General features: G+C 42.8%; 1 protein-coding gene across 2 annotated transcripts in view; it reads right to left on the bottom strand.

Annotated features, from left to right (window-relative positions):
* Positions 1 to 24583, bottom strand: part of slc35a5 (solute carrier family 35 member A5) — a 46161-nt gene extending 21578 nt beyond the window's left edge. Inside the window, exons 1-4 of one of the 2 annotated variants that reach the window (XM_084311642.1) lie at positions 24480 to 24583; positions 18890 to 19061; positions 8209 to 8307; positions 6805 to 6938 (exon numbers count right to left, since the gene is read on the bottom strand). In XM_084311642.1, the coding sequence (XP_084167768.1) occupies positions 6805 to 6938; positions 8209 to 8307; positions 18890 to 19016 (360 nt within the window). In that variant the 5' untranslated portion in view covers positions 19017 to 19061; positions 24480 to 24583. The remainder of the gene's footprint in view (positions 1 to 6804; positions 6939 to 8208; positions 8308 to 18889; positions 19062 to 24479) is intronic. The other variant, XM_084311643.1, reaches the window with a different exon arrangement.
* Positions 24584 to 25675: the final 1092 nt, after the last annotated feature.

Genomic DNA, 25675 nt, shown 5'->3' on the forward strand with positions numbered 1-25675 from the left:
AACTGTGTTCCCTTTGGCGCAATACACACAATTGTTAAGGGGATGCAGACCAGAGAAAGACGTTTGTCTTGTTTACATCAGGGTCCCCCATTTTCAATTCATATCGACATTTATGACATACACAACATACATGACAGCTTTGGCTGTTTGTACGATGAAACAAAGAACTTCTAAGATATATTATACATTAACTTGGATTTCAGTGATATTCAGCGGTTATGTCAGTGTTCTTAAAAGCTTGTAGTTGTGCATGTCATAAAAAAACAAACTCGCATCTGTACATTGGAATACTGACATACATTTGACATAGAAACTGTACATTGGAGGAGGTTGGGTAGGTGGGGTGGGGTTGGGTGGGGCTGTACATTGGAATACTGACAAAGCCATGCTTGGTCTTTATTGTACAACTGGGTTAGGACATTTGTAGGGGCCAGTTTTGAATTGCAGTCTCCCGTAGGTGTTCTTTGAGAGTGTTTTTGAAGGTGGGTAGTGATTCACATTCCTTTACAGCTTTGGGTAGGGCGTTTCACATTGTTGTGGCATAATTGCGAAACGTGTTTAGTCCCTTGTTTGAGCCGAATCTGGGTTTTACATGATTTGTGGAGCTCCCTCTGGTGTTGTGATCGTGGTATTCACTGACCTTTGGGAAGTATTTTGACATGTACATGGGTACCTTGGTCGTGTAGTGTATCTTGTAGACCAGGCCCATTGCAAGTTGCTGTACTCTGTCGTCTACTCTAAGCCATCCTAGGTTGGCAAAGTGTGCAGGGGTGAGGTGGGTTCTAGGAGTCAGGTCAAGCAGTAGTCTGACTAGTTTGTTTTGAGATGTTTGTAATTTGGTTTTTAGTGCCTTTGAGGTGCTTTGGTACCATGAGGTGCAAGCATAGTCGTAGTACCCTTGAATGAGTGCTCCTGCCAGAGTCTTCAGGGTATTCTTGTTTACCAGGGAGGAGATCCGGTACAAGAATCGAGTTCGTTGATTGACTTTTTTTATTACATTGGATGCCATTTTGTCACAGGAAAGATTAGCCTCTAGGATGGAACCCAGGTAGGTAATTTCATCTTTCCTTGTGACAATATTGTCACCCACTGTAACTGAGAAGCCGTCGGTTTTGCTGAGTTTGTTATTTGAACCGAAGAGAATGGACTCTGTTTTGCCCATGTGTAATGATAGTTTGTTGTCGGCGAGCCATATGCAGATTTTGCCTAGTTCCGAGCTGAGGGTTTTTTCAACCTGTAACTTGTTCTTGTCAGAGACCAGCAGGGCTGAGTCGTCCGCAAACAGGAACAAGTTGCAGTCACAAGCTGACGACATGTCATTTGCATAAATTAGGAACAGTAGTGGTCCTAGTATGCTTCCTTGTGGAACACCACAGTTCACTGTGAGGGGGGGGGGGTAGGGTACCGTTTACCTCCACCATCTGTTCTCTCCCCTCCAGGTAGGATTGTATCCAGCTGACTGATAAACTATCAAAACCAATTGCTTTTAGCTTGTCAATCAGAATGGTGTGATTGACAGTGTCGAAGGCCTTTTGTAGGTCTAGCATGACCATGCCGCAGTATTTGCCCGCATCCACCTCTTGCTTGATGTGGTCGTTCAAATAGAGAAGGCATGTGTCAGTGGAGTGGGATGTTGTGAAGCCAGATTGGAATTCGTAGATTAGATTTTTATCCGTAAGGTACTTTTCGACCTGTTCGTATACAATTTTTTCCATGACTTTCGAGATGGATGTAAGGATAGAAACAGGGCGGTAGTTGCCTGGGTCTAATTTGCTGCCCTTTTTGTGCAGGGGTGTTACTCTCGCTATTTTGAAGTCCTTGGGGACGTGTCCCTGTTTTATGGAGAGGTTTATTATTTGTGTGATGACTGGGGTGATGGCGGCTGCTGAGTCTCTGAGGAATTTGGAGGGGATGTTGTCATGGCCAGTGGCCTTGTTCGGTTGGAGGGCGCTCAGTTTATTGAGTACCTCATCTGTAGTTACCATTTCCAGTTTGAAATCATCTTTGTGGACGCCTAGGTTCTTGTAGTATGCTACTATGTGTTCTACCCCATACTGCCCTGAGTGGGAGGGTAGTTTGTTTACCAGTGTTGTGGCTATGTTTGTGAAGAAAGTGTTTAAGTAATTGGCTACATCCAGTTTGTCTGTGAAGAGCGTGTTGTCCGTCTTTATGTTTATGTTTGAGAACCTGGTTTTAAGTTTTTTACTGCAGCCTAGTTGATTATTGAGTAATTTCCAAAGTTCACGTGGTTTATTTTTGTTTTCCTCAGTTTTGTCATTGATGACATTTTTTTTGAGTCTGGCGTTGTTGTACTTTATCTATTTAGTGTTACTTTTGGGAGTAGTGGGGGAGAAATGAATGAATGAATGAAAACTTTAGAATGGGTACAATACAGTACGGCGCAATACACACAATTGTTAAGGGGATGCAGACCAGAGAAAGACTTTTGTCTCGTTTACATCAGGGTCCCCCATTTTCAATTCATATCGACATTTATGACATACACAACATACATGACATTAGGGATTAATAAGAACGAGCCGCCTCGGAAGAAGACGGCCGCTGCTGCTGAAACCACTGCCTCTCGTCGCCTCGCTGGCTCTTCCGCTTCACAGCGCGGCAGCGGGCGATAAGGGGGGCATGCTGCGCGCGGTCACGTGGGCTTAGTGGCCAATCAGAGGAACCCGGAAACCGAACTGCGTTGTATTTGGCATAGACGCGTGCAGGCCTGTGCATTAACACTTTAACACTTTCAGTGCCACGAGGTGGCACCAGAGTTAGCGCTTCAATGCCACCATCGGCGCCAATGTTACGCTTAATATCGCCTAATCTATGTTTTAAATTATGGCTATGTGTCTAATCTGCCCGTCGCTTATCAAAGAATCCTTTTCCAGTCAGTGCTGTCAAGGCAGATTCGTTTTTTATCGCTTCATTTCCGTTTGAGAGCATTTTGAAAAGCACCCGTTTTGAGGTAAAAAAACAGTCCATTCTGGACCATTCTATGATAATCGTCTTTTACTGGAATATTCCAGAAGGTTGATATTTGTCGGCCTATTTATGAATCGTTTTCAAATAAACGCTAGATGATCAATATTATACGTGCACGCAAGCACATTCGAGCCGCGCACGGATAATCGCTGTGTTCATTTCCTCTTGGACTTTTACAGTGAAACCGAAAGAGCCCATTTCACAAAACAGCTTATATCTTCATCAAAATAAGTCTGATTATCCTAACACTGATAACATAGATTCCTTACCTGACATCAGATGGTATCCAACTGGTATATTCCAATTCCTGATCACCATTCGAAAAAATCGATAAGTGTATGGATCCAACGTGTGTACAGTGCAGTACATGATTCCGCGGGTCTCAGAGGCTCCAGAATGAACTGTGATAACCCCGGCTGCATCAGTGGACTGGAAAATGTGGAGTACAGGATTTTTTCCCCCATCCATTTTCATTGAGTCCATTCCAAAATCCCTTATGTCATCTGGGAGACGATAGGGGGCGCTTTTTTCCACATCTGATCGCCGGCGGCGCTCGGGTATACTAGGGTAGGCTCGCGTGATGCAATATGATTTCAGATCGCAAAAAAATAATAATAATAATAATTCCGAGAAATCTCGTGAGTGGCTTTCAACGAGATATTAATAATTCCGAGATATCTCGTGAGTGGCAGTGAAAGTGTTAAGGACCAGCCACGTATATATACGTGTTTCGGTGCCATGCGTTCTGGACCAGAGGCACGTATATAGCCGTGGCAAGTTGTTATTGTTTTATTCCATATTAATAACCGGATCAAGATCCCCGATCGACTCTGCAGATCTACCCGCCTCTGTGGAATCGGCAACATCCAGATCCTCTTAGGGGCGCCATCGCTCCACTGCAGTATCATTGTGGGCGAATTTTATTTTACCCTCCAACGGAGTATCATATTACTCTGATCACAAACCAACAGCATGCACCGTGTATCACGTTTCAAAGCGGAGATTTCACCATGGAATAAGGGGATTTATCATCAACCAATGGACATATCGATCTACCAGATGCCGATCGATAACGGGGAAATGCTGCCGGGTATCACACGGGCTGACGGTAAGACATTTATCACCTAATTTATAGCCGGATCGGAGCTTGCTGTGCAACGCTAGCAATCGATCTGTGAATGTGGCTACTTACACGGACACTGTATTGGTAATCAATAATACTAATCGACGTCCCCCGCCGCCCCCCTTTCATCCATAGATGCTCTGGGATAGTCCGGATCATAAGCAGTTTATGTTATTTCATTAGCATATATACAACGGAAATGCCGTTGAATATAACGTTAGTAGACTTTAGCTCTATAACTAGCTTTCCAGAAAATAGATGATACGAAATCTGCGATAAAGCTTATATTCACGGCGCTATAAAATGACAACCTACCGATGGATTTTTTTTCTTTAAGCCATTATTTTTATATATATATATATATATATATATATATATATATATATATATATATATATATATATAAAAGAATGGCTTAAAGAAAAAAAAAATATATATATATTGATCTTTTCCCCCCTCCTTTTTCCTCCGATTTTCTCCCATCCCAATGTTAGTCGTTATGCCAATTCCCAATCCCCTTCCTGGTCGCTGCGCACTTACCCCCCACAGTCGGTCTGGGAGAGTGGAGGCTATCACGTGCTTCCTCCGACACACGTCCAGCCAATCAACCACTTCTTTTCACCTGGCAGCGCGGACTCTCACTGAGAGGGTGTAACGTGTGGAAGGATCACACTACCCCCCTTAGATCCTATCCGCGCTGAGCAGGCGCCCCGACCGAACTGTAGGAGTCACTGTTTACAACGACCCGGACCCACCCCTCCAGCTTTCCCACCATCTAATACTGCCAATTGTATTAGTGTGAACGGCCAGCCAAGCTGGTGACAACGCCGGGAGCTGGATTCGAACAGGCGAATCCAGCGTCTCCGGCGTTGGTGACGAACACAATCTCCGCTACGCCACCTGACCGCCTTCTTTAAGCCATTCTGAAGGGACGGTTTATGCACTCAATTGACAATGAGAATGGACAGATAGCAACACTATAAAGTATAGATATAGCTGTTAGAAAACCCACATGTTTGTTTACATTCCCCGGTCCTCTAGCCACTAATTAGACTAAGCCCATCGGTCGTCAAAGTGTTAACCAGATCAGTGGCAGAGTGGTTAGAGTGTGCCACACAGAGCCATGTCAGACAGGTTAGCAGGCGGCTTCTGGTTCACCTGAAGCGCTTCACGCCACAGAGAACGGATCTCAGCCCCCGGCCCGTGAGTCGGCTTGAACAAGGTTTACTTTCTCATGCTACATTAAAAGGGGCTGTAGGTAGTATTTCTTTGTTAAAATAAGTGGTCTACATGTTAAAATAATAGCTCTACATTCCGACAGCCATCACTGATATAGAGTGTCTGGTCAGTAACATGGGTCTCCCAGTCCCACCTGCTCTGCGGTAAACACAAAATACATTTTCTGGAATCCCGTTCTCACTTTATTCAATCAGGTGAGAGAACCCTGCAAAAATGATCTGACAAAAAAATTAAATAGTTTTAAGCAGATATGTGCTTTTTTTTTTATCCACTTTTTCTCCTTATTTTTCTATTTTTCTCCCATCCCAATTTCGTATTGCCAATTCTCCCCTTCAATTCTCCCCTCCCCTGTCTTGAACGTTGCTAGACTATGCCTCCCACTGGTCAGCTGTAGTGAGGATAGAAGCCTTGCATCACGTGTCCCCTCCGGTACACAAGGAGGCAGCCTGTCGCATCTTTTCACCAGACAGCGCGGACTCTCAGTGGCGAGGAGTAACACGTGGGAGGCTCACGCTGCCCCCGATACTTCCTGTCTCTGCTGTGCAGGCATCACCCAACTGACCTGTAGGAGTTTCTGTCCACAACGTCCAATCCCTACCCATCAACTTTCCACCCGCTACCTCTGCCAATTGAGATAGTATGACGACTGGCCCAAGCCGCAGGCAATGCTGACTCGGGGAGTCGAGACCGGAGTCTCTTGCATTGGTGACGAGCGTAATCTCCGCTATGCCACCCAGCCGCCCTAAGCAGATATGTGCTTGAAACTAGTCAAATAATCTGCCAGCAAATTTGGCAAATAAGTACAAATCTAGGGTTCTCTCTCCTGATTGGATAAAGTGGGAACGGTATACCAGGAAATGTATTTTCTGTTTACTGCAGAGTGGAGGCGTTATTTTTTTCCGTAGCCGCATTTCTGGCAAGACGCTCTCTGATTGGCTGACGCCTGTTTCTACACTGGTTAAGCTTAGGCACTCTTTCGAAGTTGGTTAAGGTTAGAGTTTGTCTTAGAGCGTGACGGCAAGTTCTTTCGACGGTTAAGCTTAGGCACTCTTTCGAAGTTGGTTAAGGTTAGAGTTTGTCTTAGAGCATGGCGATAGAACGCCAGGTAGTTTGCAGGCTGTTCGACGCGGAAATGGGCAAAGACACAGCTCGTCACGCGATTGGGCAAACATGTCAGTGGCCAATCAGAGAGCCAATCAGAGCGTCAGTCAGTGGCCAATCAGAGAGCGTCTGCCAGAAATGCGGCTACGGAAAAAAAGAACGCAGAGTGGAGGGACTGGGAGACCCATACTACTGACCAGACCATCTATATCAGTGATGGCTGTCGGAATGTAGAGCTACTTAACACTTATTTTAACCAAAGAAATACCACTTATAGCACCTTGAAGCAGTTACTGTAGGTGAATGGACATAGGTTGTGGACTGATGGGTCTACTGCTGAAGCAGAAGCTCACCGGCTGCAGGTAGCTCATGACGTAGAAGATGATGAGGTTGTCCAGGAAGTAGAGGAAGGCGGGGACGGACCACTTCAGGAAGGCCAGGAAGGAGGGGCCAGTGGAGCAGCCCAGCTCTCTGCAGGAGCGGCCCTCTGGAACACAACACACAGGGGCACACGGTGAGGGCACAGACACACACAGCAGTGGTTCCCTTACCAGGATATCTGCAGGTTTCATCAGGTTCAATTTAAGACGTTTCAAGACATTTTTATCTGATCAGATAGGTGCGCCATCAACAGACAGACAATTAAGGTAGAATAAAAATAAAGGGTTGAATAAAATAAAATGGAATATAAACAAAGTTAGAATAAAAGTGAATACAAGTACTTTGGGGTACTGCTCCGTGACAAGAGACAGTGGTTTTGGGGAAGAAGAGCTTCGTGGGTAATAAAGTAAATAAAAGTACAATAGAATGTAATATAATTATAAAATAAAATAGGCCAGCCACATAGTGACACTGAACTGGCGCCTGCCCTTGAGCGCCAATTTCAATTATTTTGCGTTCCATACAAGCTCTCGCCAGACGCACCAAGCTCCCAGTAGCTCCGCAAAAAATTACGTGAATACAAAAACATTAATACCTAAATGTAATACCTGTGCAAATTAAACTTTTTAATACCCTTTAAGGCCTTACATTGAGAATGTTATACTTTTTAAGACCCTGCTTACAATTGTGTATACTTGTGTTTACTTTTACTCTTACTCATAGTATACATTCAGATTCAAATTCTTTATTGTCTATATTTATTGTATCATACAATATAACTGATAGGGCATATAGACCCTCATCTGCACCTTTGTTTATTTAATTTTTAGAGTTAATTATATAGTTTACACAGTTTTTTTCTCATATTTTTATATTCAGATCAAATTGTATTGCCAATATTGATGTCTTTCTACTATTACCCTGCCCATACCTCCCCTCCCCCATGCTGCTACGATGCCCCAATTTTCCCAAGGGGATCAATAAAGGAATATCTTATTTATTTTATCTTACATCAATGCCCATATTCACAAAGATTCCCAGATTAGGAGTGCTGATCTGGGGTCAGTGACTAAGAACACTTGTCTTCATGAGCTTAATCAAATAAACTAAACTGAAGCCGACTCTAGATCAGTACTCTCACTTTTGAGGGGTTTCGTGAATCTGGACCCTGGACTATAAAAATACCTCAACTAAGGGAGGAGGAACTTGCACACATTTAGCAAACGGTCAACAACTACTGATTCCAAGAGAGTTTTAATAATTATTTACTTGGTCTTAATGCTGTCTCAGTAGCCTTTACACACTACCAAGTTTTGAGGGAAACAATGACACACACACACACACACACACAGTGTCTTCTTTAGATGGTGTCGTACCTCGAACTATGACCCTGAGTGACATCACCACACAGAAGAGCAGTTTGAGCGCCTCTGCCAGCAGATTGACAGAAGCAGGGAGGAAGTCATACTTGTTCTCTGCAGGCAGACAATAAACCAACAGGAGTAAAAAAGAGGGTGATGCTACTATTGCAGTCCTAAGGAAAAAACATGATGCAGACGCAAAACCTGTTAGAGGGAAATTTACTTATTGTGGAAAGGTAAAGAAAATAACAATAATAAATTATAAAAAAATTTAAATATCTCCAAATGTCAAAGGCAGGTCAATAAAGAACAAATTCTTATTTATAATGACGACCTGGCGAGGGGACAAAAGGGTAACAGGGAAAGGGGACAAAAAATCCACCAAAAAGAGACAGATGTAAGGGAAATAATTAAAACACACAAATCAAACAAACAACCAAATAAAACTACAAGGTATGTAATACATGAAGCAGAACAGACAAATTACAGTTAAAAGGATGGGTGACAGTTGCAGGTGTGTGTAAATAACTCTGCGATAGAGTCCTTAACTCATTGAGCGCCACGCCAGCGTTTCCGTTAGCCGGTAATTACCGGTATTTGACCGGCAAAATATGTTGAAGTCCGAATATTTAAATCTCTCTGGTCTTAATGTCCGGTGAAAATAATTCCTCTAAGCACAATTTTATTATTTGAATTGTATTAAAATAGGCTAAAATTAAATAGCCTATGCGATGAACGAAACAATCATTACATTTGTTTCATTGTTGCTTCACTCTGATAGGATGGCGCCGCTCAGATGTGAATCTTTTTTTTTTGAGCCTGCACATGTCTGGCCACCATAATGACAAACAGGTATACGAGCAAGAGAGAGAGATGGCGAAACAAGCTAAGCTTAGTAAATATTTCATGAAACCAAGCACAAGCAGGTCTAATCATAATGACAACGAAGATGAGTCTTCTGAACTTGAAGTCACAGAGACCGCTGATGCCATGGTGGCTCCCGCAGAAAAGAAACAGAAATGTCGAGCGTTCAGGCCCGAGTGGAAAGTTAAATTCTCGTGGCTGAGGTGCAACATTATAAATGCGGAAGACATTTTTTTTGCACATTCACAAGAGGAGCAACGAATATGAGAATCTCGGCTCTCACTGAGCACAGTCAGTGTAGTGACCACATATCAGCCGTCTACCTAACGCAACAGCAAAACGCAATGCAAGGCCACTGTGATAAAGTTAATGAAACGTCCAACAAGAAGCTGTGCTCTCAGCTACAAGTTGTATTTCACATGGCCAAAAATGACATTGCATGTCATCAGTATGTAGGGTTGACTGACCTACTGAGAGAACTTAAGGCTCCAGATTTTGTCACGTGTGCCGGCATTTACCGGCACAGCGACTCCGTTGATGACATGGAAAAGGCGCTGGAAGACGTTGTGATGAAGCAGCTGGATGAAAAGCTAAAGGGGAGTGACTTCATTGGCATTATAATTGATGAGACTGTAAATATCACGGTGAACAAGAAGCTGATTATATATGTCAAGTTAGAAAAAAAGGACGAGTTGAGACGTGTTTTCTGGGCAATTATGATGTGCAGTCCGGGACCGCACAGTGTATATTTGACAAAGTGGCCGAGGTGTTCCGCAAGAGGGATGTGGCGCTGTCCCGCATCACTGGCCTGGGCTCGGATGGGGCCAGTGTAATGATGGGGAAGCGTGGTGGAGTTGGTGCTCTTCTGAAGAGAGAGTGCGTTTTCCATTCAGGTGCACTGTGGTGCCCACCGAGCTGCGCTGGCCGCGCTAGATGCTGCTAAAGCTGTGGACCAGGTAGGAGCCTACAAGCGCACAATTGCCTCTGTGTACTCCTATTACAAGCACTCAGCCAGCAGGACCAATCGCCTCCGTCAAATGGCAGCAGCGCTCAGCGATGAAGACATGACGAGCCTAAAGCAGCCATGCGCTGTCCGCTGGCTATCCTTGCACAGGGCAGTGGAGGGTATCAAAAGTAACTGGCCTGCTCTGGTGATGGAGCTAAATGAAGAGGCTGTGGGAGGAAATGCCCAAGCCCAAGGCATCCTGGGTCAAATCCAGCCGTACTCCTTCATCGCCTTGACTCACGCACTGGCTGAAGTGCTACCGGTGATGACCAAACTGAATTTGGTTTTCCAGAAAGAGGACGTCAATCTGGCCGCAATCCGACCAATGGTTCACGCATCAGTCGCGGCACTAACACAGTTACTACATGCCCCAGGTCCAGAAGAAGAGAGGTTCCAGACAGATTCCATGGGAGGCATGTACAAGGATGTGAAATTGACACATGCAGGTGACCGGCCCGTTCAGGCTTTCAAAAGTGCCCGAGCACGCTACATTCAACATCTAATAGATGCTTTACACTACCGATTCCCTGAAGATTCCCTGGATCTGCTTAACTGCTTCGACGTCCTTCTGAACCCCTCGCGATACCCACAGGATGGTAAGTAGAAGTCAATTTGATTTAGTTTGTTGCAAAAGTCGTAGCATCATTCTTTAAATAGGTATATCATTTTTGAATAACCTAAAATGCTTGCCTATATCGCGAAAATGTATGGCTATTCTTATTAATAATAATAATCATCATAATAAAATAATCATAATAACAATAATAATGAAAATAACAGGATAACATTTAAACCTTCCTACTTTTCAGTTAATCAGGCTGTCGATGCCATGTAATAAGTTGTTTAAAGTTGTTTATTGGCTTTTCATAAAAATTAATCAATGATTATTTATCACGCCGTCCCCTCAGGGCTTCGGGAATATGCTGAACCAGCCATCCGAACCATTATTGGTCATTTTGGCCAAGAAATGACCAGCGAGGATGAGTCAGCACCAGCCACAGCCCCTCATTGATGCCACAAGCGCGCAACGAGATGCCATTGCTATGATGACAGCGCTCCGCGGTTATGGAGGCTTGACTTTTTCAACGGCATGCGAAATCCTCATCAGGGATTTTAGCGAAATCTATCCAGAGTGGGCCAAACTGGCCAAGGTAGCCTGCCTGATCCCCGTCTCCAGTGTGCCAGCAGAGAGAGGGTTCTCTCTGCAGAACAGGATCAAAACAGCGCAGCGAAGTCGCCTCAGGGAGGACAAGGTCACAAGACTTATGCGCCTTGCAAGTTGTCGAGAGACACTTGGCACATTCGATTTTAATTCGGCAGCTGCATGCTTCACTGCTGCGAAAACGCGTAGGAAGTAAAACTTTATGAGCCAGCAATAGGTTCTGGTTATTTTATTTGTTTTTTTTATTCTATTTTATTTGATCTGAGAAAAGGCTTATAGCAAAAGGGAATTCGCCTATTTGATTTTAAGTCAGCAGCAGCACGCCATAATTAAAATGTTATAAGCCAGATAGGCCTAGTGTGGCCTACATGTAATTTTTTGTTAGTTTATGAGAAAATGCCCTAAGAGAAAGCCCTTTTTGTCGTAACTCGTAAGTCCTTGGAGAATGAGACCCAATGTTCTGGGAAGGGAATTCGCCTGTAAGCCAGATAGGCCTACATTTTTTGTTAGTTTGCAAATCGTTTTTATTCTATTTTAGAATACAATTGTTGCGTTAGTGTTCGTGTTGCCCCAACCAACGTTTTTGTCTGCGTTTGCCTTTACGCAAAAGCGTAGTTTTCAATTTCAATAGTGCAACTGTAATGTCTAATAAATTTTTTCCTGCAATACAGAAAGTTATAAAAAAATATATATTATAAATCTACATGCCTTGACGATGTCATTCTTTAATTGTATATAGCCTATAGCATATCAATTGTTTTTAAGCTCAATAAACTCTGACCCGGACGTCTTTGGATAGCCAGGGGAAATGTATTCTTCCGCGCGCACACGGTTCCCGGGTCAACGTGCGGTGCATCCATTTCAAATAGCGCTCTAGTAGTCTAGCCTCTATGATGTACGAGAGATAACATTGATTGAACGTACACAAAGTACACTTTATTGATTGAACCAAAAAGAGCATCCCCAGTCTGCTGCTACCATTGCGAGCCTCGCAGACGTCCACCTGTTCCAATGGGGATCTATTAAAGTCGAACCAACCAGACGACCCCGCTGTTCTCGCAGGTACAAAACGGATAGGCACAACGAGAGACGGGGTGAGTGAGTGTTGACATTTTTTTATCATATGCAACTGTTGGTTGACTGCTGTGTCACATAGTAATGCATATTATTGATTATTATAACTAAATGTAGGCTATAATGAAATCAACAAATGCGTTACGAGCATGTGGCTCGTCCTCTCTGCATGTGGCGACGAGCTAGCAAACGAGGCAATGTGATGATCAACTACAGTTTGCTGTGTGTGAAGTTGAACATTATGATACAACGAGGTGAAGCGATGTCAATTGTCGACTCGAGATTCATTTGGGGGTGCGTGTGACAGCTGCTGCAGCGCAAGCCTGCGGGGCGGGAGCTTGATGCTGGATTAGCGTATCGCACTAACTTGGGAGGCGAGAGATAGTAATTTGATTCTGCAAATCAATTTCTCATTCTTCGCTTGATGTAATTAATACACATGTCCAATTATAACGGAATTCGTTAGCTCATAAAAATGTGATTATAATAGACTGCTGTTTAAAACTCTGACCGGAATTTCTCGAATATGTCCGGGGATAGAAATCTTGCAGGACACCCAGACCGGCACGAATATGTTCTAACGGAAACCCTGCGCCACGCTCTTTCCCCATCTGTACAGGCGGCAGCTTTTTTTTGACCATTTTCACGATATTTCACTATCTTTGTGGAGCTATTGTATATTCTATATTATAGCTATGGAGACAATAGTATGGCTCATTTGACAGACACTATACTATACTATTTATAGTCCAACATGTAAAAAAGAGTTTGCTTCTACATACCCTCGTTCGTTCACAATCCCAAGATAAACATTGCTCCGTTTCAAAATAATCCAGACTGGTTTTCTAGATCGTGAGATAAAGTGTGTTTTGTGCAGCGTATGCGCAAATCTCGCGGCTGCTCGCTTGAAACCTATATTATTGCCAGGTCAAAGGTAAACACATGACCTTGGGGGGGGGGGCGTTTATCCGACGTTGCGATCATACATACGCATGTTTTATGATGGAGTTTCGGTAAAGTACACGTAAAACAGACGTTACCTTTGTTTTAGAGGTACTCCATTTCTCACTTCGAGTCCAAAAGTGTCTTGAATCAGAACAGGATCAATACATATAATGTTAGGTAGCCCTCATCCATCTTCTTCATCTGCTCGGGCCAGACTATATGGAGCCGAATAGGTTTCCTCATCGGTCGGTTTGATTATAGTTTATTTATTTTTTACGTTTTACCAGTAGTGCTTAGTCCAACATAGTCTGGTGGAATCGCACCTTATCATCCATAATCATCATCCATATAATCCGTTTTGTCTTCTTCTTCATAATATCCAATAGTTCGCTCGCCATTGCATTGCAGGTTACTATTGTGTGCTCGGGCCAGACTATTCCACGGAGCCGAATAGGTTTCCTCATCGGCCAGTTTGATTATAGTATTTTTTACGTTTTACCAGTAGTGCTGAGTCCAACATAGTCCATAGTCTGGTGGAAACGCACCTTATCGTCCATAATCATCATCCATATAATCCATTTACCGTACTTTTCACACTATAAGCCGCACCTGAATATAAGCCGCAGCAGCTAAATTGAATGGTGTTTTAATGTTTAATTACCATATGTAAGGGTTCGTGCACAGAGGGGATTGTCGGGAAAGAGATGGCTGTTTGAGGAAGCTCCCATTTATTAACATTTTTGTTTAAACAGGAACGATAGCCAGTTTGCAGCTCCGGGTACAGTAGGTAGCAACGTTAGCTCTCATAACGTTAGCCAGTTAGCAGCTCCGGGTACAGTAGGTAGCAACATTAGCTCTCATAACGTTAGCCAGTTAGCAGCTCCCAGTTTGCAGCTCCGGGTACAGTAGGTAGCAACGTTAGCTCTCATAACGTTAGCCAGTTAGCAGCTCCGGGTACAGTAGGTAGCAACGTTAGCTCTCATGAATGAATGACCTTTATTTATAGAGCACCCTTCACAGCACGAATGCACAGGGTGCTTTACACTACAGCTTAATATAAAAACACAATAAAAACAAAATCAGAAATAAATGACAACAGACAAACAGCAGTTAAAAACAGTGAAACCAGATAGAAAAAGTAGAATAAAAGAATTTGGATAAAATCATGAGTCATTAATTAAAACAACACTATAGAACAGTAAAAGGCGCCTATGTGTGATTAAAAGCCTGCCTGAACAAATGTGTTTTTAGTTGTTTTTTAAAAGAGTTTTCAGAGGGGGCAGTTCGCAGGTCCAGGGGGAGAGCGTTCCAGAGCCTTGGTGCTGTCACCTCGAAGGCTCGATCACCCCTTGTTTTTAGCCTGGTCCTGGGGATCACTAGGAGGTGCTGATCGGCAGATCTGAGTGAGCGGGTGTTTGTGTAGGGATGGATGAGTTCCGTGATGTAGATAGGGGCCTGACCGTGAAGTGCTCTGAAAGTGAAAGTGAGGACTTTGAAGTGAATTCTATAATGTACCGGGAGCCAGTGCAGGGATACCAAAATGGGAGTGATGTGACATGATTTTTTTGACCTTGTGAGTAGCCTGGCTGCAGCATTTTGGACCATTTGTAGTTTATCTGTGGATGATTTGGTGAGACAGGTGAAAAGTGAGTTGCAGTAGTCAAGCCTAGAGGAAATAAAAGCATGCACGGATAGTTCTAGTTCAGAGTGAGATATGATGGTGCGCAGTTTTGCAATGTTTCTGAGGTGAAAGAAGCAGGTGCGTGTGAGTGTTTTGACATGTTTGTCTAGGTTCATGGCCTGGTCAAAGACAACACCCAGGTTTCTCAGGTGGGGACGTATGTTGTCTTTAAGGGACCCCAAGTGAGTGGCCACTCTAGCTGCAGTCTTTTCAGCTGCTACGATCAGCACCTCCGTTTTATTTGCATTTAACTGGAGGAAGTTACTCCCCATCCAGCTCTCAATGCCGAGCAGGCACTCCTGGAGAAGGCTGAGTTTCTCCAAGTTGTCGGGTTTAAAAGAGCAGAGTAGTTGTATGTCGTCTGCGTAGCAGTGATATTTAATGCCGGTGAATTTGTTGATGAGGAGGCCTAGGGGAAGCATATAAATGGCAAAGAGGAGTGGTCCTAGCACCGATCCCTGTGGTACCCCACATGAGAGAGGGGTGGGGTCAGATTTAAAAGGACCCACAGCCACCGAGAACGTTCTCTCCCTCAGATAAGAGGCGAACCAGTTCAGAGCACTCCCAGAGATGCCCACCCACTCCCTGAGCCTGTCCAAAAGGATGTTGTGGTTGACCGTGTCAAACGCTGCGCTCAGGTCTAACAGGACCAGAACAGAGCATTCACCAGAGTCAGCAGACATCAGGAGATCATTTGATACTCTGAGAAGGGCAGATTCAGTGGAGTGGAGTTTGCGGAAGCCAGATTGGAATTTGTCACAGATGTTATTCTGTGACATGTGGGTGGTGAGCTGGTTGGCTACAACCTTTTCTAACACCTTTGATGCAAAGGGCAGCTTGGAGATGGGTCTGAAATTATTATGGATGGTGGGGTCTAGGTTGGGCTTTTTTAGGAGTGGCTGTACGACTGCCTCCTTAAAATAGATTGGGACAGAACCAGAGGCTAGGGATGAGTTAATGATAGTGACTAGACTGGGGCCAACAGAGCAGAAAACTTCCTTGAACATGGATGTAGGAAGGATGTCTAGGGGGCTCGAGGAGGTCTTCATGGAGGTGACTAAGATGGTGAGATCATCCAGAGAGACAAGTGAGAAATCGCTCAGGGATGCTTGAGTGGTGGGATGGAGGGGAAGGGGGGATAGAGAGGGAGTGATGTTTGCCATTATGTTTGCAACCTTGGTGACAAAAAATTGAAGAAAGTTAGCCAGTTAGCAGCTCCGGGTATAGTAGGTACCAACGTTAGCTCTCATACCATTAGCCAGTTAGCAGCTCCAGGTACAGTAGGTAGAAACATTAGCTCTCATAACGTTAGCCAGTTAGCAGCTCCGGGTACAGTAGGTAGCAACATTAGCTCTCATAACGTTAGCCAGTTAGCAGCTCCGGGTACAGTAGGTACCAACGTTAGCTCTCATAACGTTAGCCAGTTAGCAGCTCCGGGTACAGTAGGTACCAATGTTAGCTCTGATAACGTTAGCCAGTTAGCAGCTCCGGGTACAGTAGGTACCAACGTTAGCTCTCATAACGTTAGCCAGTTAGCAGCTCCGGGTACAGTAGGTACCAACGTTAGCTCTCATAACGTTAGCCAGTTAGCAGCTCCGGGTACAGTAGGTACCAACGTTAGCTCTCATAACGTTAGCCAGTTAGCAGCTCCGGGTACAGTAGGTACCAACGTTAGCTCTCATAACGTTAGCCAGTTAGCAGCTCCCAGTTTGCAGCTCCGGGTACAGTAGGTAGCAACGTTAGCTCTCATAACGTTAGCCAGTTAGCAGCTCCCAGTTTGCAGCTCCAGGTACAGTAGGTAGCAACGTTAGCTCTCATAACGTTAGCAGCGCAGGGTACAGTAGGTAGCAACGTTAGCTCTCATAACGTTAGCCAGTTAGCAGCGCCGGGTACAGTAGGTAGGCAGCATGTTGAAAGAGGAGCCCTGAGCTGCTCATACACTAGACGCTTGCCGTAATGGTTTGTTGACGTGAGGGGGAGGAGGAGGGGCAAGGCGTGCACTGCTGCAGCAGATTTACGAGTTTGATCTGACGGTCACAGAGCTGAGGGAGCACGCCCAGTTAGCTGTAAAAATCCATAGATTAGCCACACCATTATATAAGCTGCAGGGTAAAAAAATGGGGGGAAAAGCCGCGGCTTATAGTCCGAAAAGTACGGTAGTCTTTTTCATAATATCCAATAGTTCGCTCTCACAACGAGTCCCTAGTTGTTTGGGGCTGTGGGGGCTGGCACTAACACACTAATGGCTGGCCCATGCATGTTCATAAGGTAGGCAATACTGCCACCTGGCAAGATTCGATAGTCATTGCAATTCCAACGTAGGCAGATGTGCCAGGGAGTTCCGGCTGAGTGTTTAGAACGGGGATCAAAGGAAAAAGATCAAAGGATCTAAAAACGAGATATTACGTTGTTGGCGCTCAAGCGTTGGTAGTGAAACACGAGATATTACGTTTTTGGCGCCCAATGAGTTAAAAGTAGCGAGGGGGATCAATTTGTCCATTTTCAAAGTCTTTTGCATCTCATTCCGACTGCTGGGAGCAGCAAATCGGAAGGAGGACTGACCAAAGAAAGTGTTAACACATAATATGATTACCGTAATTTTCAGACTATAAGGCGCACCTGAGTATAAGCCGCAGCAGCTAAATTGAATGATGTGTACATATATAAGCCGCACTGGACTATAAGCCGCAGGTGTTTTAATGTTTAATTACCATATGTAAGGATTCGTGCACAGAGGGGATTGTCGGGAAAGAGATGGCTGTTTGAGGAAGCTCCCATTTATTAACATATGGCGCGGACCGGCCATAGCTCGGTATACACTGCGGCCGGCTAGCGTGATAGCTGAATCTGGTGTGCTAGAGTCCAGCCATGATTCTGTGAAAATCATACAGCAGCAGTCTGCTAAGATTCTCTGAGTAGTGGGTCGCAAGCGGATTTCATCAATCTTGTTCCGAATGGAGCGGGCGTTTGTTAGGAAGAGTGTCGGCAACGGTGGCTTGAATGGATTAGCAGTTAGCCTAGCAGTAGCATTGATGCCAGCCCGCTTGCCTCGCTTCTGCTTCCGTTCACAGCGTCTTCTTCTCCGCTTATCTGTCGCGGCAGGAGCCTCACTTGGAGGTCCCCTAGTGGCCGTTAGCTGTAAAAATCCATAGATTAGCCTCACCGTTATATAAGCCGCAGGGTCGAAAAATTACGGTAGACTAGTAAACTGTGGAACTGAAACAGGAGTGAAAAATGGTAAAATCTGCCACTTTGAAATCCAAATGGATGTAGGTTAGATTTATCCAATCCGAAAAATAATCCCATATTTGAATTCCCCACCAAAAAAAACACATATTTTAGATTCAGATTCAGATTCAGACAACTTTATTGATCCCCGTGGGGCAATTCATATTTGCAGCTTCACCACAAGCAACAAAGACAAACAAACAACAAAACATCTCAACGACAGCACGGAAAATAAAAAGAGAAACACTCCATGTGATACAATCCAGCAATAAAAGTAAAAGTAAAAACAGACAACCAAGTGCAAAAGGCTACTTAAAATGACTACCGTCTGTGTTTAAAAGTCTGATAGCCGAGGGGACAAAAGATTTGGCGTAGCGGTTGGTCCTACTTGGTGGGACGTCATAACGGCGGCCAGAAGGCAACAGTGAAAACCGCTGAGACAGAGCATGGAGGGGTTGATTAATGATGCTCGTCCCCTTCTTGACCACCTGGTCCGTCCAGAGAGAACATAGGTCTCTCTGTTTTACTCCAATTATTTTGGAGCACACTTTCACAATATACTGTAGGCTGTTCCTATCTTTAATAGACAGGCCACTGAACCAGCAGATAAAAGAAAAAGTTAGGAGGCTTTCAATAAAAGAACTATAAAAAGTGCTCATTAGACACCCCTCATGTTAAGATTTCTTTCAAATTCATGTTTGCACAAAAGTATGGCCCGCCCTAGTGGGTCAGTCACCTGCGTTGGCGGAGAACTTGAGCAGCATGATGCGGCTGGTCCCCAGGGTGACAAAGCCCAGGCCCAGAGCCAGAGTGTAGGCAGAGGAGCGGGAGCACAGCCTGGGGCGTGGAGGACAGCACACCATGGCTGGGACCGGCCTGACCTTCTCACATGAAGACCTGTTGGATCACTGGAGGTACAAACAGCCTTTCATTAGCCACTGTATGGCAGGGTGCTAAACATGGCGGGTCTCGGGGGAGGGCCGTAGACAGGCCTCTTAATTGACACTCGAGACCCATGAAAGCCTCAACAATAACACTATAATTTGTCTCTAAAATGTCACTTAAAAGCTTACTATGTCCATTAGTCAATTTGAAAAACATGTATTTCCACGACAATTTCCACTGTATTTTTATTCTAATTTAGTGTATCTAATCTACTACACCCTGCACAATTGTACAGCTCTGTCCTATATTATATTTGATTGTATTTTTATTAGGGCTGACCTTCGATTTTGGAATTCGAAGCTTCGGGGCTGAGATTCGATTTTAATTCGAAGCTTCGAAATTTAATTTTTTTTTTTAAATAAATAAAATTTAAAAAAAAAAAGTTTAACTGTGGGACTTGTACAGCACTTTGTTCAACTTTGTCATTACTGTAAAGTTTAAACCTTTTTAAATCTTAGACAAACAAAACACTTTGCTTTCATGAAATATTGTAAGCTGTCATTTGAGGCTTTATAAAAGCAGCACAATGAACACAAATCTGTCAGTGCCGAGTCCGACCTCATCTTAAATAACAAACAGCATTGCTTGTTGTAATTAAGAAAGAGAGGCAGAGTTGATTTTTCAAAAATAAAAATAAAATGCATACTTTTTTTTTTAAATAATCGAATTTTATTTTCATATTCGATTCCCATGCCCATCGAACGAAGCTTCGAAGTATTTAAGACAGCCCTAATTTTTATTTTAGTCTATTCCATTTAATTTCATTCTACTTTAATTGTCTGTTAATGTTGATGCACCAAACAACAAGCTTACTTGGCAATAAAGACCCATCTGATTCTGATGTATTATTCACAAATATGAATACATAAAAATATTGTCATGGTGTTTCCTCTTATGTATGTAGTATGAAGACCCAGTCACTTAGCGGTGTGGCATCTGCCGCAGGGCACAGACGTTGCACGGTTGCGTTATTGCTCGAGTGACCTTATTGTGTACGATGCTGCTAGCCTTGGTGACTGACAGCTAGCGTTGTTATAATTGAGCAGGTGCATGCGTATTGCCTAGTAAACCTATTTGAGAAGGACTTCCACGTAATATTAGCTAAGCCATAGCTAAGCCAGTTGCATCACCGTTTCCAGCCTTTGGTAGAATAATATCCGCCTGTTTCACAATGTAAACATCCGTGTAGCCTTGTCCATTGCTTTGTGCTCATGGAATCTTGTACTGCATATTGAATCTGTGGAAGACTTACAGCGTAACACTGAAACACTATAGGTAGTGTAGAAGGGACCCCCCCCCCCCAATTGCCACAGGGTATTTTGCACACTGCATTGGTAAGAAGGCATTCATAGCAGAGAGGGGGCAACGCCCAATGCTGAAACTATTTAAACAGCCCAGCCCACACCATCCAACTGACTTACCTATCCTGATTCTCTAAAGCTCAGCACCCCCCCCCCCACACACACACACACACACAAGTACCCACACAACATGGTGGTGACATGGTGTCAACAGCACATTTGAACCCAATAAAATGTTCGAGCCCATCTGTAAATCTTCTCTTCACCCTTAGTAAGTAAGACAACAAAATTCTATTTCCGTAGCTCTTCTTCCCCAACCCCACTGTCTCTTGTCACAGAGCAGTATCCAGAGCTGTAAAGCTACCAGGCCAATGTTGTCCTCTCCTTGCTTGGGTCTTCTGGTTATGCTCGCTGATCAGCGGCATGTGATGCCATGAACAGATGAAGAGGACATTTACAGTCTGCCGTTATTACATTAACTGAAATGACTACTGTTGAAACACTGTTTACCAAAGTAACACACGTTGAAATAACTCAGAGATGGTGGGTGCATAGCTGTCAACATTGGGATTAAAAAAAACTGGATATTTAGCCCCTCTTCTTTTATTAAAGTAGTTTTGACATGTTTATAGATAAAGATATTGTTTCATTGTGTATTGATTAACTTTACATTTGCTCTTCATTCATATTACAAAAGTTATACTGACACGGCTAATACAGCAATGGATTATGGGTAAATGCAACGTTAAAGCAGTGCCAATGTAAGACTGACTTTACATTAAACTAATGACAATAATATAGTATAGTAGGGTATTATTTGCATTAAAGAATGGTGTTGTCTCACCCTACTCGCATCCATTCGTTGTAGGGTAAACTTTTCCTACTTTAAGTGTAAATGCTATGTAAATGATGGTTTTGTTGAACATTTGTATTTCACAGGAGAGAAACTGTATTCAAAGAAAGCTATTAAAATAGTCTTTGAATCTAAATGTACTTTCTTTGTGTTGATTTTACATTAATTCCATGATTTTACTCAAGTAAATATCTGTTACAAGCTTCGGTTTTATGTAGAAAAATGCTGTTTTTAATCTAGATTAATCTAGATTGATTACAGAAAATTGTGAGATTGATAGTTAATTTTTTTTTATCTATTGGCGGTGCTGGTGTGTATATATATATATATATATATATATATATATATATATATATGTGTATGTGTATATATATGTCAGAAAATCAGCCCCTTGCGTCCTTAGTGTATATAGCATATGACATGGTGTATGTTTGTTCATTGATGTGACAGTGTCTGGCAACATACTGTTTGTGTTCTTTTTATTTATTTTTTCTTTGTGTTTGTGATTTGTCTTGATGTGTGTTTGTGAAACTATAAAAGCTGAAAATAAAATATTATAAAGTGTAAATGCTATAAACATACAGTAAATTACATTTTATCCCCTTAACAATTGTGTATTGCGCAATACTGTATTGTACCCATTCTGCAATCTGTTAAATTTAGCAATCAATCAATGTATTACCATAGTGCCTTTATACCTTCATCACTGTAGGCTACATATTAATACTACAACTCGTTAAAGCTATAAAAAATACCTATGGTCATTAATTTAGCAGTGGGAATATCATTTTTGGAACAGTGTGTGTCTACAGAGAAATGTGAGATAGAAAAAAAGCCAATGCGATTTTGTGTTTTTCCTCAATATCTCTGCAATGCCTGCGAGTTAGCAGTAACTATTTGTCATACCATGACAATTCACAACAACTTTTAAAACGGATCAATTTATAAATCGCATTCAGGAAATTGGGCGTCAGAGTGACTGAAGGCATGCTCTCCGTGGAGGAATGGGAGGAGGGGACGTGTGAACCTTACAGGGAAGGCGCAGAGCAAACGGCTGTTCACCAAGACATTTACACATTCCTGCATCACATACAGTAACTTTGTATTGTTTTATCCACAGAAGATTTGCAAACCCTTTGTTCCAGAGACAAAAGCCACAGAGTGGGCAATCAAGAGACACTGGCTAAGTTGATTTGACACCCTCGGTGCTTCAGTCTCCCCCCTGAGCTCTGAGCAAATCCGCTCGCTGTTCTTCTTCTTCTTCGGGTCGCAACCGTCTCCCGGTCTGACTTCCTGTGATAACGTTCTAATCTACACTGCTGCCACCTGTCGTCACGGAGGGGAATTGCAGCCATTTTGTAAAATTTAATAAGTACAAAATACGTGCCAATACGTGAACCGTGAACAGGGCGTGAAGACTGAAGAGGGTTGAAAAAACAGGAGAATCCCAGAAAAACGGTAGGGTTGACAGCTATGCCGGTATCGCAAGGGTTGGAGAAGGCACAGAGGGTATCCCCCTCGGTCCTTGCTTTATCCTCTGCCGGGTTCTGGACTGCTGTAGCAGCTGTTGTGAAGATTCCCCGAGCGCCGCTATTTGCCTTTTGTAGGTAGTTGTAGAATGTAATACATTTAACGCTAAACCCCTCCTTTATCCGGTCGCTCTTCTTCTTCTTTGGGTCGCAACCATCTTCCGGTCTGACTTCCTGTGCTAACGTTCTAATCTACACTGCTGCCACCTGTCGTCACGGTGGGGAATTGCAGCCATTTTGTAAACATTTAAAATAAAATACGGGAAGGAAGGTTGAAATACGTGACAATCCCGGGAAAAACGGGATGGTTGAGGTCAGTAGTGAGTATGAATACATACAAATATTGTCATGGTGTTTCCTCTTATGTATGTAGTATGAAGACCCAGTCACTAGCGGTGTGGCATCTGCTGCAGGTTGCGTTATTGCTCAAGTGACCTTATTGTGTACGATGCTTTTTGTTTTTCAAATTGACTAATGGACATAGTAAGCTTTTAAGTGACATTTTAGAGACAAATCATTGAAAAACCTTAGTGTTATTGTTGAGGCTTTCATGGGTCTCGACTCTCTCGAGTGAATGAATGAATCACTGAATGAATGAATGAATGAATGAATGAATGAATGAAAAATGTATTTAACAGATTGCAGAATGGGTACAATACAGTACAGCTCAATACACACAATTGTTAAGCGGATGCAGACACATCAGGGTCCCCCATTTTCAATTCATAGTGTAGTGTAGTGTAGTTCAAGATTCAAGATTCAATAGTTATTTCAAACCAGTTATAGTTATAGTTATACCCCCCCCCCCCCCCAAAAAAAGAATTAAAAATAAAACAGCCAGAAACTATACACTGTTTGAAAAGGAGATGGAAGAAGCAAAGCTTATCTGTTTCCATCCCCCATCAATAACTATTATATATAATATTATATATACTTCAGCAAGTATATGACACGATTACCAATACATATGATACAATACAATTTGCAAATACTTCAACTACACACAACACAATCACACATGCACACACACACACACCAGACTAGACTATACTCTTATGTCACCCTTCAAATCATTATCATACAATACGTTGGTCTTCCTCCCTGGTATAATTTGTGAACACCATCTTTTTGAACCTCCTCTAATATATTTATAGATTGACTTCCATTAGAGCAGTGTACAACCAAATAGGTTCTATATATTTCAACTGAACATCAATATTTTTTTTACTAAACGATACACCAACACGAAATGACTCCATACACATCATGCTCTTATTCGTGTGAAAATACTCTCCAACTAACAGCAAATGGATCCCAAATAGACAGTGGCATTGAAGTATGCTTACACATGGCTCAAATAAATCATGATCGATTCAGATCTTGACTGACAGCTAGCGTTGTTATAATTGAGCAGGTGGATGCCTAGTAAACCTATTTGAGAAGGACTTCCACGTAATATTAGCTAAGCCATAGCTAAGCCAGTTGCATCACCGTTTCCAGCCTTTGGTAGAATAATATTCGCCTGTTTCACAATGTAAACATCCCGTCGAGAACCAAAGGCTCACAGAACAGCACAGTTGTCACGTCTATGTCTAAAATGACCACACAAAGGTGGTTATTTTGAATACTCCACATTCCCTATGACATTACCAATGAGATCTATGAATGAAAGATAATAGTATTAGGAATTCCTCTTACATTTAGTTGTCCTCCTGAGTCCTTATCCCCAACACATTGCTGGTTTTGAAACACGTCCAGTCAGAGCTCCGTGCTTCCTGGTGAACCCGAAAGCGCGCACGCGCTCTACAAAAATCGAACTAATAACAACTAAAAAGAGGTTAATACGGTTCAAAGTCCTATCACTGTGTCAAGCTAGTTTAGCCTTCAAAATAAAAGCGCGGAAATTAACACAGAGACATATCAAAATACTCCCAGAACCTCTACATTAAACCTGGAGTGTAGATTGATTGATTGATTGAAAACTTTATTAACAGATTGCAGAATGGGTACAGTACAGTACAGCTCAATACATACAATTGTTACTAGAGAAAGACTTTCGTCTTGTTTATATCAGGGTCCCCCATTTTCAATTCATCATATGACATACATTACATACGTGCAATATGTGTATATTACTGCTATTTTCCATGCATAATTTGGCATGTTACAACCTATGGCCACATCTGACTCTATTGCATACTGTACACTACACACCTAGGCTCTGTTACCCCTACTGTACGACTCTGAACTCTGTTGCCTACTCAATAAATACCTACCTACTACCTAGTGCTTTCACTGTACAACTGCCCTAAATGTACAACAGTGCTGTATACCACATATATACATATTTATATTTACCGCATATATACATAATTATCCATATCTCTGAATATACCTGCATATAATTCTCCTATATACCTACTTATACACCTGCATATATAACCCATATAACTGTATGCTATAGCATGTACAATAATGCTGCTGTATACTGTGTGTGTATAATATATATATATATATACAAGTACAGTTAAGTACAATGAAAAGAGGTTTGGCATCCAACCAGAGTGCAAATGTAACAGTAAAGTGCAATAGTAATATACAATGTACAGGTGATTCAACTGGGTATAAAATATATAAATTAGTACTGCTGGGTGTAGTGCTAATGAGATGTATTTACAGAGTTGTAGTATTTTAATATGTACAGTGATACAGGTATAAAGGTGGCCAGCAGTGTAACTAAGAGTAGGTAAGGGATATGTGATCTAGATCTATCTACATAAATGTATAAGGATTATGTGCAGGTATGTACGTGTGACCTGTGTGATCTTGCTCTGCATTGTGTTTTTTCGATTCAACCCCTGTTAAGGGATCGCCCTGAGTTGAACCCCTCTCCC

This window comes from Notolepis coatsorum (genome assembly GCF_963971535.1).
Source record: "Notolepis coatsorum genome assembly, chromosome: 3".
In the NCBI taxonomy this organism is placed as follows: Eukaryota; Metazoa; Chordata; class Actinopteri; order Aulopiformes; family Paralepididae; genus Notolepis; species Notolepis coatsorum.